The 13,404-nt window shown below is 47.2% G+C and overlaps 2 protein-coding genes and 3 non-coding genes across 16 annotated transcripts; 4 read left to right on the top strand and 1 right to left on the bottom strand.

Annotated features, from left to right (window-relative positions):
• Positions 1-31: 31 nt before the first annotated feature.
• Positions 32-113, top strand: LOC118877190 (small nucleolar RNA Me28S-Am2634). The gene has a single exon (XR_005014130.2). It is a non-coding gene; the product is annotated as a small nucleolar RNA Me28S-Am2634 (small nucleolar RNA).
• Positions 114-251: 138 nt separating this feature from the next.
• LOC118877188 (small nucleolar RNA Me28S-Am2634) lies at positions 252-346 on the top strand. Its single transcript, XR_005014128.2, has one exon. It is a non-coding gene; the product is annotated as a small nucleolar RNA Me28S-Am2634 (small nucleolar RNA).
• Positions 347-485: 139 nt separating this feature from the next.
• On the top strand, positions 486-580 carry LOC118877189 (small nucleolar RNA Me28S-Am2634). The gene has a single exon (XR_005014129.1). It is a non-coding gene; the product is annotated as a small nucleolar RNA Me28S-Am2634 (small nucleolar RNA).
• Positions 581-712: 132 nt separating this feature from the next.
• Positions 713-1,832, bottom strand: LOC108013526 (splicing factor C9orf78). Its single transcript, XM_017079422.4, has 3 exons — positions 1,632-1,832; positions 963-1,576; positions 713-904 (listed from the first exon to the last, which is right to left on the bottom strand). The coding sequence occupies exons 1-3, from the start codon at positions 1,745-1,747 to the stop codon at positions 750-752; spliced, it is 885 nt and encodes a 294-aa protein (XP_016934911.2). The 5' UTR covers positions 1,748-1,832; the 3' UTR covers positions 713-749.
• A 137-nt stretch (positions 1,833-1,969) lies between these two features.
• Srrm234 (Serine-arginine repetitive matrix 2/3/4) lies at positions 1,970-13,026 on the top strand. Of its 12 annotated transcripts, none has more exons than XM_070996826.1 (12): positions 1,970-2,121; positions 2,201-2,512; positions 3,049-3,150; positions 5,741-6,118; positions 6,183-6,245; positions 7,336-7,480; positions 8,428-8,457; positions 8,769-8,839; positions 8,896-10,567; positions 11,525-11,724; positions 11,791-12,003; positions 12,531-13,026. In XM_070996826.1, exons 2-12 carry the CDS (start codon positions 2,274-2,276, stop codon positions 12,697-12,699), a joined length of 3,282 nt encoding a protein of 1,093 aa, XP_070852927.1. In that variant the 5' UTR covers positions 1,970-2,121; positions 2,201-2,273; the 3' UTR covers positions 12,700-13,026. The 12 variants fall into 12 exon arrangements, with proteins under 12 accessions (XP_070852927.1, XP_070852928.1, XP_036670248.2 ...); XM_070996827.1 differs by lacking the exon at positions 12,531-13,026 and adding an exon at positions 12,099-12,381; XM_036814353.3 differs by lacking the exon at positions 8,428-8,457.
• The last annotated feature ends 378 nt before the right edge of the window (positions 13,027-13,404 follow it).

Genomic DNA, 13,404 nt, shown 5'->3' with positions numbered 1-13,404 from the left:
AAAGGTAATTATTATTTGAGTTTATGAAAATAAAGTCGATGATGATATTTTGAGTAGGAATCTCATTGAAATAACCATGAAATCAAATTTAATCTCTCACTGATAAAAACATTTTCAACAACAAAGGATTGATTTTAAATTCTTATCTAATCAATACCTTTTTGATTTATTTCAGTTGTTTCAAAGTGTATCGGGATGTTGGCTTTCTTTTAAGGTGTGTATAAGTTGTAGAAACTGGTAGATTATAAGTGTGTTCTCACTGATGATATATCGAGTAGGAATCTCATTGAGCTTCAGTCATGCGTTGCTATGAAATCAATTTTAATCTCTAACTGATTGAAGAATTTAATAAGAGAAAGCTACGTTTTAATATTTTGAACTAATGAAAAAATTTATTCTATTACAGTTGTTCCAAAGATTATCTGGATCCTTGGTTTACTTCTTCTAAGGTGTGTATTCATTTTAGTAATTCGTAAATTAAACCCTAGTTCGTTCTGATGATATTTTGAGTAGGAATCTCATTGAGCTTCAGTCATGCGTTGCTTTGAAATTAATTTTGTCTCCCACTGATCACAAAACCCATAACTAATTTGCGTATATTTTTTAACCATAACTAATCGCCTGTTTGTTTTATTTTACAGAAGTGGCCCGGTGAATGGATATAATTTTAAAATATGTTTAAGTGAATTGAAGAATAAAAGATTGTTGCTCCTAAAAGAAAATATTTGTACTTTTTATTGCTGGCACTTTTAATATCTGCGAAATTGCTTCCTAAACTTGTCATAGTGGTAGTCATCTGTGGCCCGTTTGACTCCATTGGGGTTGGTTTGATGCTGGGCAGACTTGTTGCCTTCCCTCTCCTCCCGTTTGCGCCTTCTTTGATCGCTGTTATCCTCGATATTGACTGGAAGTGACAAAAGTTAGTGAATCTACATAAACATCGATACATTGCATAGACCCACATCGATTGTGCTGCATGAAGTTCACCGCCATGTTGGTGGGCACAAACTGCGAGGGTCCGTCCTTCTTGTTTTTAGCATCCTGCAGCAGCTTTTGCTTGGCATCTTCGGTTGCCTCGATGTTGCGGATCTTGGCCACAATGCCCAGGTCCACCTCCGGAATACCATTAAGCATTTGATTGGACAGCATCTCCTCGGATCTGTGGGAGGACGACTGCCTGAGATGGTCGGGCAGGGCGTACAGAGCGGCGTCCTCGGGCGTCAGGTATTTGTTCACATCCCCATCGTCCTCCGCTGCGGCTTCTGTGCCGCCTCCCTTGCGCTTCTGCAGCTCCTGCTCGATGTACTTCATCATCTCCTCGTCCTCATCCCGCTTGTTCGTCTCCGCCGAGAACTGGGTGCCAATGCCCACGTCGTAGGCGTCGTCCGCCTCCTTCATCTTGCCGGATTTCAGCTGCTGCATGTTGACCAGGCCGCCAGTCTTCACGTTGAAGGGATCCTTGATGGCCAGCTCCTCCTCGGGAGCGATCTTCTTGCCCAGCGCTAGGCCTACTAAGCTGACGCCATTGGGCCGCTGTCTTAGGCGCTGTCGCTCCTTAATCTCATCAAGGGTGAGTCTAAAAAGAAATGCACTCTTTAATGGGCTTCAATTATAATATTTTAAGCACTTACTGTTCCTCCTTTTCTTCTTCATCCGAATTTCTACGTTGTCTCAGGTTTTTTCGTCCTGACTTCTTGAAGAAAACCTTTGAGGGTGCTTTAGATTTGGGTTCCTCTGCATCACTCATGTTTTTAGCTTAGGAATAGATTACAATTTCCTTAATAAATAAAAGTAAATGTGTTTGTTTACGTTTGACTAGTCCAGCAGTATGACCGTTGCTGGAGTTTTATAAAAAACCACAGATGTCAAAGCAGAGACACCCACCATGCATAGCGGATACACACTCCCAAAATAGCGTGACCGTTTGATGTAATTCCGGTATATTTTATTTAGTTCAGTATATTTCTTCAAGCCGTACGGTGTAACCGATATAATAATTCCGCGGTCACATTCAGGCGGCATTCTTTTGCATATTTCGCATATTTTGGCAAAAAAGTGGTCGAAACTACGGAAATACACTGAATAAATCCCCAGCGCAGCGCTGCAGGATCGAAAACACAGGTGAGCAACCACGCAAAGCCACCACCAACCCAGTTGCACGCACTGCAACTGAAATCGATTTTTCCTTTGCGAACCGCAGCGTTGGTGGAGCATTCAGTGGCCGCCGGGAGTCGTTGATGGTTTAAGGGAGACCCCGCAGGACATCAATCAGCATGTACAACGGCATTGGACTGACCACGCCCCGTGGCTCCGGCACAAACGGACACGTGCAGCGAAACTGGGCGTGTGTGCGTCCCGGGAAGAAGGACAAGGACTACCGCGCCGAGGACGACACCAAGAAGCTGGACGCCCAGCTGAACAGGCCGCCCAACAAGGAGATCCTGGACCACGACCGTAAGCGCAAGATCGAAGTCAAGTGCCTGGAATTCGAGGAGATTCTCGAGAAGCAGGGGTGAGTAAAATGCAAGATGGGGGGCGAATATGGCCAATTACATGGCAATGTGTAATGGCAATCCGCGGGTTATATAACGCCGGTTGGCGTCTGTTGCTTCCTCCTCTGTTTATGTTTACATTGGCGCCTGGTAGCTACTCTTTCCTGCAAGAGAGCGGACGCACACGCGCCGAAATGAGCGTAGAACAACCCCCATCCCGGTGGCGAGCCACCCCTGAGCGGGCAGGGCGAGGGCGACCTCCACCCCCTTGGTGCGTCACATGTGAGCACTCTTCCGGTGGCCCGGACTCTCGGCTGGTGGTGAAAAAAGTGCATTTCAGTTGTAGAGATTATTTTGAGTGGAAGACATCCGCATGTCCGGGCAGGCGGACAAAAAATCCGAGCACCTCCTAGCTAAATTCACTGTCTAGATAGTTATAAACCGCCCATTTAGGCCTTATTAAACTAATTAAGCTAGTCTAAAAGGTACATTTAAGCACGCTTAAAGTTTAAACCCTTGCAAAATATCTTATCTATCCTATATTCCTACTTCACAGACGCACACCGGAGGAAATCAAGACGCAGGTGGACTCCTTCCGCCAGAAGTTGATGGGACAGGGCAAAACAGATCTGGCAAAGGATGAATTTGGACGCGTAGCGTAAGTAGAACCCTTTTTGAAAGGCTTATGTAATTTAGAATAAAACGTGCGCCCAGTGGACAAATCAATAAACGGTTAAACAAAACGAAGGCCTGGCAAAATCTCGGCCAGCACACGACAGCTGTAAACCACGTACAAGGAGACACATGCGCCGCCGCAGCGCCCAGTTTGCCACCCCATTTTGGATTCGGGGGCCAATCACAATCGACGAGAAGTAGAGAAAAAGCTGCTGCAAAGATTTTCCGGGATGCGCTCTGCTTTCAGTCACTTCAAGTCTTCCAAAGCCACAGCAAGTTGGCCAACACGCTCAGGAATCATTACATAGCAACTCTATATATATATATAATTGTACATACAATTTAGAAGCAATTAACGCCTGTTTAATCGAACGACTAAGTGTCCTTGGCGAGGACAGCGGTAGGCAGGCGATGGAGTTGGCGGAGAGGAGCCGCCGCAGGGGACCCGGGAGGAAAAGACCGATAAGCGCTGGAAAATCGCTGGAAAAATCAATAACCGCCCCGTTGGAAGCCAGGCATCAAATTCAGCCATAAGCCTACTAATCAAAAGGGAAAACCAAAATAAAAAGCGTGTTCCCAATGAACGGGAGGGAGTGCTCGGCACCCAGGCAGCCCTTCAAGTGTGCCAGAGGAAGAGAGGCAACCCAAATGCACCCGCTGAAGGGAACCCCAGTGCCGGTGGTGGTGGAAGTGGATTCGGTGACTGGCAGCCCTTGGTCTTTGTCCACCCCTAAATCAGCATTGCAACCCGCTGCAGAGCCGTGGATTAAGCGCTCATGTCGTCGTCGTCGTGTATACTATTCTAGTGGTTGTTGTTGCAAGTGCTAAGAGTGGGGCCCCATCGAAATGGTATCAGGGCCGGCGGAGGCAACACTTGATACCTAAGCCGAACGAATGCAACAAATCACTAAATAAGTCTTCCAATCGTAGTCAGTAATTAATTAGTCTAAGTCGCGAAGTGAAGAAGACAAGTGCGCGAAGTTGCGGCAATCGGAGTTAATCAAATAATAATAGAAGTTATAATCCAATGTCTCCTAAAACATCCAGCGTCTTCCAGAAGGATAAGAAGACAAAAAATTATTAAAAAGTCTTGGGTTTCGCATAATGTAGCCCAAGGTGAATATAAATAAATGCTAATCCATCGTCTTCCAATCGTAATCGATGAAATTATAGCAGAATATCTTATAAACAAACTATTTTTGTAATTATATAAAGCATAAATCCACTGTCTTCCAATTACATGGGTTAAAACATTTATTTACACTTACAAAATATAAAATCTATAAAATCGCGAATCGAACATTCCGAAAAAGTTAAATTACAAATCTTAATTATAATTGAAATCCACTGTCTTCCGAAAACATGGATATATAAAGTTTAAATGTATTTTTGTATTATAAAGAGAAGCTATTAAAACCCGCGAGTTAAATATAACAATTAATAATCCCTTTATAAACGGATTAATAAATAAACAATAACTTATAGAAGATCCACTGTCTTCCACATACATGGATTTATAAATAATAAAAAAAGAAAAAATTTGGAACTATAAAGAAGATTCAGGCCCCTCGAACACCTTACAAAAACAAATATTTAAGTGAATAACAACTTAAAAACAATAAAAACCACAATGCTTTCCTCGGAGATCTACAGTAACACCACAACATCCACGGCTATGGCGGCAGTGGGAGCCACAGCAACTGCCTCTGTGGCCACTGCATCCACGACCACAACAACGATGGCGGCCACCACAGTGCAGGTGGTGAAGCCGAAGAAACGCCGCAAGCGTCGCAAACGCGCAGGTCACGCAATCGCCACCACCACCGCCACCGAAAAGAGCACCACCAACCCCGGCAGCAACCCAAGCAGTCCCAGTCCCCGTCCCCAATCCGGGGAAAGCCTCTCCTCCGTTCCCGCTGCCTCCGCAAACGGGGGCAGGAAGAGCAAGGCACCATACTTCCAGCACGACAACCGGGAGTACCTGGCCAAGTACGAGAGCTTCCGTTTGACCGCCCACACGTGGAACTACGCGGCGGTGGCCAGGAAGTTCAAGCCCTTGCGGCCGGCGTTGGCAAGCGGCGCCAACAAGACCAGGCGACCAGCAGTCTCCAAGAGGTCGCATTCGGATTGCGCTTGCGCCTGCCAGCTGAAAGACCCGGAGCCGGCACTCGAGCCGGTTCACCGAACAGCTGAGCACTCCATCCAGAAGGAATTGCCTGCGTCACGGGCCAAAATCAATATCGATGGCAGCGTGCTGCTCGAGCTACTCAAGTATTCCTCGAGCAGCCTGCTGGAGACACTGCTGGGAGCCGGCAGTGCGATGGCCTCAAGGTAGCCACACAGTTAAACAAAACCCAATTTGAATATTTTTAAGCCATTGCTTTAGAGTATATCGACTTGTCTATAAAGCTTGTAATGATAGAACTTAAGCCTCTTCATTTTCATTATCTGTGCTGACCATGGAATATAACTTTGGCAATCTGAACATTTTTAATTGTTTTACCTATCTTCTTCTTTCAACCCTTATTAATATAACCCTTATTAATATAAATACATCAATTTTCTGCTTGCAGCGCTCGCGACACCCATCAAATAGCTGAGGCTCAGCAGCAGAAGAACGCAAAGCTGCGCGAGGCCTTTAACATATCCGAGTACTTCGTGGAGGGCAGCAGCTTCGACAGCGATCGCAAGGCAAAGGAGGACCTGGCCAAAAGCGTGGCTCTGCAAAAGGAACTGGACGCCCAGCGCGAGAGCCTCGCGGCGGCGGCAGCTGCCGCAGCAGCAGGCAAGGACAAGGAGACCGGGAAGCGCTATGCCCTAGTGCGCACTCCCTCCCGCGAACGGGAGCGGGAACGCGATCGCGATGGAGGCGATGCAGTGGCCAGCGGGGATGAGCGCGAGCATGTCTCCAAGTCGGACAAGAAGAAGCGCAAGAAGCGCGCCAGAGAGAGGTGCGTTAAAAAGATATAAACAGTTCCCCAGTAATTGTACTAACTTTAATATATGTTCTTCCAGTTCGGCCAGTCCTGAGCGCAAGAAGGACAAGAAGAAAAAGTCGAAGAAGCACAAGAAAGAGAGGTAAGAGTCCTGGCCGGAATCCAAAACAGCAATCCCTCGACAACCGTAGCTCTGTGTTTGTTTTCTTTGCTCTTTGTTTGGACTCTACAGTCATGATTTTTGGTTTCTTCCTTATCGTACATAGTAAACTGTAAACACGTGCGCTTAGAGCGCGAAAAAACCAAAGATACTATGTAACTATCAATCAACTGCTTAATACATTTTGTTTTTCGTCTCTACTCCTTCTTTTACATTGCATTTGAAACCACAAAAGGGACTCATATGAGAAAGAAAGTAAAAAGAAGCGAAAAGCCACGTACAAATGACTCACACTTAGTTTTACCCGAGCTAACACTATCCTACAAACCAATATAAGAACCAATCCAATCAAGTGAAATGTTTCAAATGCCTTTCTGCAATATATATACTTTCGATATCCTAACACTTGCCAAGACAATCTTTTATTTGAATCCGTGTGCAGCGAGAGTGAGTAGAGTGATCAGGGATCTAAGTACGTATGGGTTCTCCACTAGCCAACACTTCACACACACAAAACACTCCAAACATAACCCAATCCAAACCAAACAAAGCCTAAACTAACCATAACTGATCACAGATATTTCCCCCACAATTCGCCCATTCACATTTCCCCAAACTCTGCCCGGCGGTAAGTAATAATTCGATTCTACAATCTATAAAACCATAGAAACTGCATTGCCAACTAATAATACAAAACCAAATACCAGTAAAGATCTACTAGAAAATAAAATACAAAAATACAATAAACGATAAAGTTAAGAGGTCTCTCTGTGTGTTGCAAAAATTTAAAGCGAATTACTTTCTCATCTTTCTTTCTATTGTTATGATTACCTTCTATAATGTTAAGACAAAGCAATTTGCGCAGTTTTCGATGAAGGTAAAGCACTGAACCACAAGTAAACCTATTTATACATTGCTGCTAACCAGTATTTTGGAGCTCTAGGGCTACCGAAAGCGCCTTGTTCAATCTGTGTGTCGTAGCAAGCACCTAAAGACACTTTTGAATAGCTGACAAATGAACATACATTGCGGATTCACTAATTCTTAATGGGATCTAACCTTCTACTTGCAGTAAGTCGAAGAAGAAAAAGTCGCGTAAGCGCAAGCACAGCGAGAGTGGCCGGGATAGCGACAAGGATAGCGATGAGGAGGACGACAGCAGCGAGGAGGATCGGCGCGAGTCGAAGAGTGCCCGCAAGAAAGCCAAGAAGGACAAGGTATGCAAGGGCTAGAGGCCCGAGGCTGTCGAACTTAAGCTAACGATACGTGGAGAAAGGTGCGCGGAGAGAAACCCAATGGCCGGGGACGAGGTGCATGATTCCTTGTCCAAATCCCTTAAGGCCATGTATGAGATTGAACTAACCGTACTCTCCAGTAATGAGTCCAGCTCTGACGCTCTTTCTCCAACACTCCCACCCGCAAATATTGTAACATATATGCATATTTCTATTCCTTTATTGTACGACTCATCCTTTGACTAACAACCAACTAATTATTACGTCTGACCAAAAAATCCGAATGGAAGTACTGCCTCTCTCTCTATATATATTTACATATGATATTATTACCTGTATATGATGATAACTCGTTTGACTTTTCGTTTCGTTGTTTCAATTGTTCACCAAATATTAAACATACGCCATTTCTTCTCTTGCTTATTTACTTCTTTTTCCACCAAATGAAACATTCAAAATAACGATTGACAAAATAACCGATTACTGAACTATAATCCTGCATATAAACCGTTCTCTACCTTATAAATACTAAAGCATACAACTTTATTAGTAAACAAAAAAAATTACCAAAAATCACCCACAAATATTGTAAAAGGTAAAAAGGCTTCAAACGCATTCTAGAATAAACTTATGATTTCTCTCTCAACTATTTACTTTATTTCATTCCTATAGATGCTTAGAAGAAATTCATTGTTACAAAGGGGCTATCCATATTCAATCCTTTTGTGTACCATTAATATAAGCTCCTACTGTGGATGGCCTCTCGATCTCTTTTGGTTTCCAACATTTTTCGAAATTATTCAAAACTTTTCAGTTACACGTAGATTGTTTTTCAAACAAAAATCAATCCAGTAATTTAAGTAAATTGAAGAAACGAAAAGAAATTTATATTTTGTTTATAAAAAACCCTTGGCGCTTCATTGATATAGGATAGCTTTCAATGGCTCTCTTGTAGTTTTGTAAGTACTTTCATTTGACTGTTTTCTTTAATAAGCTACTAATAAACAACCATGTGATACCTAGTGCGAAGTGATAGCCGATCAAAACTCTTGTACAAATACAGAAAAAACCAAAATGTTTCCAGTCCTAGAGAGAATGCTTGCGAAAGTCAAATGCTGCAAAATTTTAAGCACCAAACTCGAACTTCATAAGTCTATCATGCCATAAAGAATTAACTATGTTTGACATTACTGCTAACAGTTAGACTCTTAGCAAGAGCGCCTAGCATCCAAGTCGGCCCACTTACACTCCACAATCTTTTATTATGCAGAAAAAACGCGACAAGAAGCTGAAAAAGAAGTCACGCGCCCGTGCCAGCTCGACGGATTCGGAGCGCTCAAAGTAAGTAGACATTTTGGGCAGTTCAAGGATGATAATTTAAATATGTATAATTTCAGCTCTCCATCACGGAAGGAGAACAAGTCGGACAAGTCGCGTGGGGTTAAGGCTTCCAAGTCCGATGAGAAGACTTCGCAGCAGGACAAGGCGACAACGCGCAGCCGTTCTCGAGAGCGTCGCAAGGATACAAAAGCCAGGCCGCAGGAATCCTCCATAGACAGTCGACGTCACAGGTCGAGAGAACGGTCTGCGGTTACCCCACCACGCAAGGAGCCGGAAAGGCGAGAGCGCTCAAAGGACAGGCAGAGGTCCAAGGAAAGACAGCGATCGAGGGAAAGACTGCGTTCTAAGGAAAGATTGCGGTCTAGGGAAAGACAGCGATCCAAGGAGAGACAGAGATCCAAGGAAAGACAGCGGTCCAAAGAAAGACAGCGATCCAAGTCCAAGGAAAGACAGAGAAGCAAGGATAGACAACGATCCAAGGAAAGACAGCGATCCAAGGAGAGACAGAGGTCCAAGGATAGACAAAGATCCACGGAAAGGCACAGGTCCAAGGATAAAAAACAATCGGTGGACAAAAGGCGAGACAGGTCCAAGGATCGATCAAAGGAAAAGCAGAGGTCCAACGAGAGGCAACGATCAAAAGAAAGGCCGCTATCCAAGGATAGGCAAGGAGTAAAGGAAAGGCAACGCTCCAAGGAAAGGCAACACTCCAAAGAAAGGCAACGCTCCAAGGAGAGGCAACGATCAAGGGAACGTCAACGCTCCAAGGACAGGCAACGCTCCAAGGAGCGGCAGCGCTCCAAGGACAGGCAACGCTCCAAGGAACGGCAGCGCTCCAGGGATCGCCCAGCCAAGGAATCCCGGCCCACAAACTCGCCCAAGGAGCGAAGCCCCAAAAAGAAGGACGACCGCCGTCAACGATCGCCATCCAATGCGAGCAGGAAGCGAACCGATGACACCAAGTTAAGCCGCAATTCCCGATCCCAATCGCCAGCCCATTCCCCAGAGGCGCCGCCCAAGAAGACGGTTCCGACGCCAGCCTTCAATCCCTTCAAGGCCGCCGAAGACACAGTGAACGATATTCTGGGCACAAAGTCGGTGATGGTGGCCCTGGAGCAGACCAAGCGACAGAGGGCGGCTTCCAGCTCTAGCTCGGATTCCGATAGCTCTAGTAGTAGTTCGTCTGCCTCTCGGACGCCATCACCCAAGCCCACTCCCAAAAAAACAAAAAAGAGGAGTAGGACACCAGAGCCGAAAGAGGTAAAGAAGGAAGCTAGTCCCAAGAAAGAGCGCCGCAGGAGTGTGAAGCGGGAGCGTTCGAACTCCCCGCAGGTAGTGAAGTCAAAGAACAAGCTGGTTGATCCGAGTCCCAAACCAGCGAGGCGTCGTTCCCGCTCAAGTTCCTCGGAGTTGCGATACTCGCCTGCCGAACGGCATCCGGAGCGCTACCAGGACATTATCCAGGACAAGAAGCGGCCGTCCAAGGCTAGGGAAGCCCCATCCACGAAACCTGCACCAGTGGTCCGGTTAAGGGCACAAAGCGACGACGGAAGCGATGCCGAAACAGGAGTGGATGGCACCGCTTTGGAGGAATTCCAGCAGAGTAGGCGGGAGCGCGAGGAGCAGCAGGAACTTCGCATGCTGGAGCAGCTAAAGTCGGGGATCGCGGCCAAGGCCAAGCAGAAGATCAGGATCATGGAAAAGGACCCGGCCAAAGAGGGCAGCGAAGTAAGTGGCAGCGACCTGGTGACGGCTACTAAACGTAACTCGCTAAGCGAATTCCTTGTTGCTAACAATGTGACCGCTTTGATTAACCCACTGACAACGACCACGCCCCCTCCGCCCTTGGCGGTGATCCTGCCGCTGGAGCAGCGCAAGGAGTCGCCGGCGCCGCTGCGGGATCCGGAACAGGAGCTGTCCGTGTCTGTGGAGGAGCCGCTCAACAAGAAAAGGGACGCCAGCACACCGCCCATTTGCAAGACGCCCCACGTGGCGGCGAATGGCGAGGCCAAGAGTCCGACAGTGGGTCACAAGATCCACATGCACCACAGGCCGCCTCCACAGCACCTGCATCACCCGCCGCAGCAGCAGCAACATCCGCAGCATCCGCCGGGGAAGCGCATCTTCCACAACCGCACTCTGAACAATAACCCTAACAGTAGACATAGTACTAACAACCCTCATGCATGTGGTGGTGGCGGGGTCCCTCATTCGAATCCCAACAGTAGCACTAGCAGCGGAAACAGCGGCAGCAATCCGGGGATGCTGCCCTTCCTGGCCGGCACGCCGGGCACCTACAACCGCACCACCAATCGCCTCAACCACGGCCCCCTGCTGACCGCCACCCACTACAACATCTGCAAAAACCATCAGCACAGTCTGCAGCAGCAGCAGGCCCAACACCTGGCCCGTGGCCTGGTCTACAACTCGGCTCTCTTCGGGCACGGACCCCGGCATCCGGGACTCCTGTCCCTGACGGGAGCTGGCGTGGGCGTGGGTGGGCAGGGTGCTCCGCTGCTGGGTCATCCGCCGCTTGTCCGGGGTGGTGGCGGTCCCATTAGCTTCAATGCGGCGGCAGCGGCTGCGGCCGTGGCTGCCAATAGTATTAGCTACCATCATCATCACCATCAGCACCAACAGAAACCGAAAATCGTTATAAAACCCTTCAAAATTCACGATCCACAGCCCCTAGTCGCGGCGCTCGCGGACAGTTCGCTGGTGGACGCCATCGTCTCCAAGGTATCCACGGCCACCGTGGCGGCGGCAGCGGCGGCGGAGAGTGCGGCTCGCAGGAGCAGGAGTCGGGAGCGCAGGAGCCGGAGTCGCAGCAAGCGGCGCACGAGCGGAAGCCATCATCGCCATCACTCCAGCAGCCGCTCGAGATCGTAAGTATTAACTATAAGCCACCAGTGGAGTTATCCAAAAACTGATTATCCAATCTCTCCTCCCAGGCGGTACAGCTCATCCAGCAGTCGGAGCGGATCGCGCAGTTCCAGGTCCCGCTCCGGGTCGCACTCCTCCCGCTCCAGCTGCTCCTCGCACAGCAGCTCGGGCAGCTCCTCCTCCGGCAGCGGCTCCGCATCATCACAGTCCGGCTCCCGGTCACCCTCCATCCCCAGGCGTCGCGGCTCGCCCAGCTTTCTGGACAGACGTCGCATAACGAGGTAGCTAGAGGGGATTCCTGCGCTGCCTTGGTTGATTTAACTTCTTTTTTGAGTATTAATCCTTTATTTCACGTTTTATTTTCTTAATTTTGTAGCCGTCGATCGCCACGCAACAAAAGACGCTAGTTGGTTCCTATTATCCATTATCCGCTTGAGTTGCATTGATTACAGACTTTATTTATACCACACGTAACTCCTGATTTTGTCTAAATGATTTTTGATTTCTTTCAGCCGACTCAGGAACTACTTATAATTTGACATTTTTTATACTATCCACCAATCTCTAATATATTTTTGTAGCTATCCGATTATGTGTCATCCTTGTTTGCCGTAATTTAGCCAAGCCGCAAAATAAACTTTGTCACCTTTACCGATTTATATGGTTTTATAGGATTTCCTTTGTTTGATTTTTAGCCAAATCTTTTGTGTTCCTTACGATTTTCAGTTTGGTGAGTTATTCGTTTAAATGTTTCGGTTACTAAGCCAAGGACAAAAATCGTTTACTAATATATTGATTTTATTTACAGTGCTCGCAAGCGACCGATTCCGTATCACCACAAAGCCACCGGGGAGGGGGAGGCGGCGGAGGAGGCCTCCAGTTGCTGCTCCAGTTGCTTCAGCCGCGCCAGCAGTCCCGCCACGCCCCTCCTCACGCCACTGCGCAACAGCCGGAGTCCCTCGATGGCCGCCTTCTGAGTGTTAACCGCGTCGCTGCGCAAGATGTGCGGCGATTCCTGAGGAGGGGACACGGATCACTCGAACACTCTCATCAGCCCTAGTCACCCATCAATCCTAGTCAGACCCTCCTAGTCCCTAAGATACATAGTTGTTATGCGCATTTAACTTGTTTTACACTGCATTCCGTAGCCCTAAGTTAGTCATCATCTGCCCATGAATTTACTAGCGAAATTATACTGTAGCCCCGATATTAAGCCAATAATACTCGTTCGTAAGCCTTTGCTCGATTATTTGCTAGTTATAAGCTGCGTTTTAATATAAATAAATTATTTGTTGCCTCTGAAATGTGTTTTCTTCAATTTGGTGATTCCGCATTTCATTCCGACGAACACCAGGCGCTCAGAAACTTTCAGCAGGTGACTTTCGGTTAGTCATCGTCCGCTAACGGTGGTTTTCCAGGCAACCATTTTAAAAACAGCTGTTTTTGGAAGTTCCTTTGAGGAATCAGCTGATCGACTGCAATTCACCTCGATCGGCGGTCACCTGCTAAAGGTTCTGTTCGCCTGGTACTTTGAATACGGAAATCCTGCAATTTGGCTGAGAATGTGTGCCGGCGGCAATGAATTTCGGAGGAAAATCGATTGCTTTCACGACTCAGATCACCAGGCCACCATAACATTTAGTAGGTAGCTTGCAAATAGATTTCAGCCAACTAGCAACCTG

Source organism: Drosophila suzukii, chromosome 3 (genome assembly GCF_043229965.1).
Source record: "Drosophila suzukii chromosome 3, CBGP_Dsuzu_IsoJpt1.0, whole genome shotgun sequence".
Lineage (NCBI taxonomy): Eukaryota > Metazoa > Arthropoda > Insecta > Diptera > Drosophilidae > Drosophila > Drosophila suzukii.
The sequence above is the reverse complement of the archived record's forward strand: the minus strand, read 5'-3'. Positions and strand labels throughout refer to the sequence as shown.